General features: G+C 48.6%; 1 protein-coding gene across 1 annotated transcript in view; it reads left to right on the top strand.

Moving 5' to 3' along the window:
• Positions 1-3914: 3914 nt before the first annotated feature.
• The window catches only part of UPF3A (UPF3A regulator of nonsense mediated mRNA decay), a 28723-nt gene continuing 28350 nt past the window's right edge, over positions 3915-4287 (top strand). Inside the window, 3 exon segments of the mRNA XM_076360342.1 lie at positions 3915-3971; positions 3974-4037; positions 4040-4278. Of these exon segments, the coding sequence (XP_076216457.1) occupies positions 3921-3971; positions 3974-4037; positions 4040-4278 (354 nt within the window). The 5' untranslated portion in view covers positions 3915-3920.

The raw sequence follows: 4287 nt of genomic DNA, 5'->3' as shown, positions 1-4287 counted from the left end.
CATCTGTCTCATGGCTCTTTGAGTTCTCAGTGGCCAGGTTCTGAATCCTAAGGAATGTACACTTAGTAGAGACCGCTACTTGGAAGAAATTGATAGGTGGGAAGGCCTTCATTTATCTGAGGATTCTCACTAGCCAATCTGAGATACCTGTTAGTGAATCAAAATGCTAATTTTCCTTTTTCCTCTGTTTTGCCATGTTATTTGCTTGCTGCGCTGCTCAGACAGACTTTTCTGCTGTGACTGATTATCTTCGTTCTTTGGCTTTTTTCCTAATAGTGCTCTCATGAATCCCCATCTGCATCAGGGAGACTTCATTGCTTCAATGCAGGCCGCATACATAGTTTGAATCCAGGGTATTGGCTGTTTTCTACATGTCTGCATTACTGAACATGGATTCAAGTTCTAGACACACCCGCACTTTAGAAGTCAAGGGTATGGAGCGAGGAAAAGCTAGGGGGAGAGTCTGTGTTTTAACAGCAATTCTACACGCTCTCACTGTTCAAACCTGGATGGGTCCAGGAGATCCCCTTGCTCTCCTGTGAACACCAACACGGTATTATAGAGAAGTCAGGTTCTGTCCCAGTGACGGCGGGAATTGTTCGGTGGCTCCACAGAGGGACTTATAGATGCCTAAGTTACCATTCCATACATTAGAATGTACAGATTGGAGTATGTGTCCAGTGCAGAATTCAATACCCATCCCATATGTTCTTAGATATTAGAAAGTAAGGTGAACGAAAATGTTTTACTTCCTAGTTCTAAAGCGCTTCACCCAAAGTTGCATGTTCTCCTGAAAAATGTGGGATGAGCCATGAGTCTCAAGTGGAAAAGTCTTTATCCAAGCAGAGTGTGGGGAAAAAAGAATCACTCAGGAAGCGTACACACCTCCTCTCCAGCTGCCAGGTCTCTTTCCTTCAGTGTGGCTGGCTAAAAAGCTCATACAGAGGGCTTGCTTTTCTTTTGGTATCTGGTAGTTTGTGTGTGGTTCAGGTGACTTCTTATGTTTGAGGTAAACTGGAGATTTTTCCTGGGCACACTAGAAGACTCTGGCTAGTTAAGACTCTACAAGGAGTGTGTCTCAACAGCCACCGTGTTAGGCAAGTCTCATCCGTTAAAGGATCTTTTGGTAGTTATTTTTACATCTGTGCTTATGTATCCTGAATGATTGTAACCAAGACGACCATCTCATGGATAAAGTGACAGCAAAGGCTTGTTGCTGTACACAGAGCAGCCAGAAGGCTATTGCCAACAGATTCTCAAAGAGCCGAACTCCTTTTTCTCTATAACCTTTTTTTTAATCCAGCATAAATAAATGTAGTTTTCTAGTAAGACATCGTGGCAATTTCTACATGGAAGTTGGCAAACAAGTCTTATAGCAAATCAGGCCTTTTGTCTAATGTCAGGCATGGATATAAGCCTTGGGTTGTTTCCTTTTTCCTATGTTACTACTATTTCCATTGAAAAAATAGTTTAAAAGATTGATAAAAGTTATTATTTCTTCCTGCACTCTCCAGTTATGATCTGATGGTATGTCAGCTCTGATGACAATACTGGTTTATAGTATTCCTGCCCTGCCCATAGCAATCTACGTACCCCTGTGCTACTTACTCAGTTGTGGTAATATCAATGTTTGTGGTTATGTTGTGAATCAAACCAGGGAACTGGTCCAGCATTTAAAAATCTTGTCTCTATCTGATCAGTTCTCCAGTTCAAAGACAGCAAACCGCTGCTCTGTTAGTGTCATCAGTGGGGCAGAGTGGTAGGAGTGGGAAGAAACGGGTGGAATAGCGAGAATGGGTGTTGCTATAAAGGCAGCGTATCATGACACTGTGCCTTGGCAGGTATCTGCTGGAGGTTTTTTGGCTGGCTGCTGCTGGCCTTCATTGGCATTAAAAGTTACCTAGAAAGAAACGTATGCAAAGTGTCCTAGATTGTGAATGACTTTTCCTGGACGTCAGAGGAATTCTTGATATGACTTGGCTCGGCTCCCAGCCCTTTAGGCAGCTACAGTTAGGTTAGAGCTTGTGAGCTGGTTGATGATGTGCGTCTCAGACAGGACTTTAGGAAAAGTTTCTCTCTCCTCCTTTCTCTTCTGTTCAATCTTTTGATCTGCTCTCGTTCTGCCCAAATCCTTGTCTTTGCACCAGCAGCTCCTGCTGTGCCCTAGTCTTCCGCACTTCCCAGCACTCGTCCTGCTCCAGTCCTGCTCTTGCCTGGACTCTGCTTCCTAGATAGTGCTTGGTGCCTTTCTGGGTTATTCTGACATTCTGATTTTCACCCTGGCTCTAGTTAAATTGAGTATTGTCCTTGTCCTCATGAGGTCTTTGGTTATTAATTTTTGTCTGACTTGACTTCAGGTTTTTGACTTTTGCTTCAAGTCATTGGCTTTGGCCACTGGGTACAAGGGTCCAGCACTTCATCAGGTTGAATAGCTTATCCGCATGTCCCCAGAAGAGACATCCTCACTCTGCCACATAACCTGATCTCTTGCAAGGATCAGTCTTGTCCCAGAGTGGGGCGACCTGGCTGTTGCCTTAAAGGTGTTCAGAATAGGTTTGAAAACCCACAAGATACTGCCGCTGCAAATCGCTCCAACAGTTTCTTCCCGGGTACTATCGCCTAAAAGATTTGAAGAGGAATAACACATTTCAGAGTTTCCTTGGCCAATGCCACCTGCTTTTATTATTCTGCATCAAATCATGTATTTCCTTTGTGTTGTGGACAGCTGTTTGAGGACCAACAATGCAGCAGCATCTCAAGATTTGCAATGACCCTGTGTATTCTGCTTAAATTGCAGGCACTTTTGCTCATTCTGTCCAGTTTCAGTAGCTCCAGAGGAGTCCATTGGTATACCCATGACGTGCCCTTACTTAGGAGTTTGCTGCCTCTGTCAACAAGCCTAGGAGAAGTAGTCCAAGATATCGCAACTCACCCAGGAATTTCAAGAAACTTTTTGGATCTAGACATTGCAAAATTTGTTGATTGCAATCTAGGACTGAATAAGCCTTGATCTCATTAATGGGTCAGTACTTACTTCCAGACCAGCCACCTGGAAGACCAGTTTCCCCTGGGAGGTCTCAATTCAGGGACACCTTGCAGGTGAGAGCTTATTCTGAAGCTATATTGCTATGTTGCTATATTGCTATATTGTTCTTGTTGTTATTCTGCTCATTACTGGTGACCTCCCCAGGGACTTGCCACTGCCAGAGACCAGCCTGCAGCACTGTCTGACTCTACAACCACTCATATGTCCTTATTTGATACGTTTCTCTTATCCATTAAGACAAATCAGATGCCAAGCATCTTACCAATATTTGACAAAAGCTGTTGGGGTTGATGCAGAAGACCACAGGATGTGAGGCTCTGTAGGAGGAAAAGCAGCAGCTGAAATTTGGGGAGCCAGTCAGAAAGGCAAGGAGACATCAGCCAGAACTCTCAAGCCTACTGCATGGCCTGGGAAACTGAGGCTGGTGGTGCATTGCCTGGGTGCAGGCACTGCTCTTCTAGGTTGACAAGATATTCCCCGCAGGCACAAGGCTCGTGAGCTGATGCAAGTTAACGGGTAATGGCCTCTTTTCCCTTTTCCCACCCTGTTTTCTCCCCAGGACCTGGCTAGGCTCTGCATCCCAAGGTGCTGGGTGACACGTCCCCGAGGTGGCTGTGACCATCCTGCCGTACGAGGCAGAGGCAAGGCCATGGCAGAGGGGGGCCTGAGCCAGGCCTCTGCAGCCAGGGGTACCAGGCATCCATGGGTCTAGGTTGGGGCCACCAAAGGAGGGAAATGGACAAATTTCTCTGTCCTCCCCTGCCCACCAGCACAGTGGGGGCCCCATGGGGTTCCTGAAAGTGTCTCTCCCCGCCATCAGGGAGGACGGGGATGGCGGCAGCAACGCCTCCCCACAGCCTCGACCGCTGACGGGATGGGGCGGGAGAGCCCCGCTCGCCCTCCTCCCCCCCCCCCCCTCCCCCGCGAACTCTCGCGAGATTCTGCCAGACCAGCAGCCAGTTCTCGCGAGGTTTCCGCCTCGCTGCTGCTGCTGCGGCGGCGGCGGCTCCTCCATGCGGTCGGAGCGGGAGGCCGGGCCGGGGCTGATGCGGGGCGGCGGCCGCGAGAAGTGGCCCATGGACATCCCGCTGCGGCGGGAGTCGCCGCGCCGCGACCCGGACGCTCCGCCAAACCCGCCGCCGCCGCCACCTTCCCCGCCCTCCCCGCTGCCGCCGCCGCTTCACCCGGCGCCGGGTAAACAGCGAGATGAGAAAAAAACGGCTCTGAGCAAAGTGAGGGGG

Source organism: Aptenodytes patagonicus, chromosome 1 (genome assembly GCF_965638725.1).
Source record: "Aptenodytes patagonicus chromosome 1, bAptPat1.pri.cur, whole genome shotgun sequence".
NCBI lineage: Eukaryota > Metazoa > Chordata > Aves > Sphenisciformes > Spheniscidae > Aptenodytes > Aptenodytes patagonicus.
Note: the sequence above shows the minus strand (reverse complement) of the source record. Positions and strands in the feature narration are given on the sequence as shown.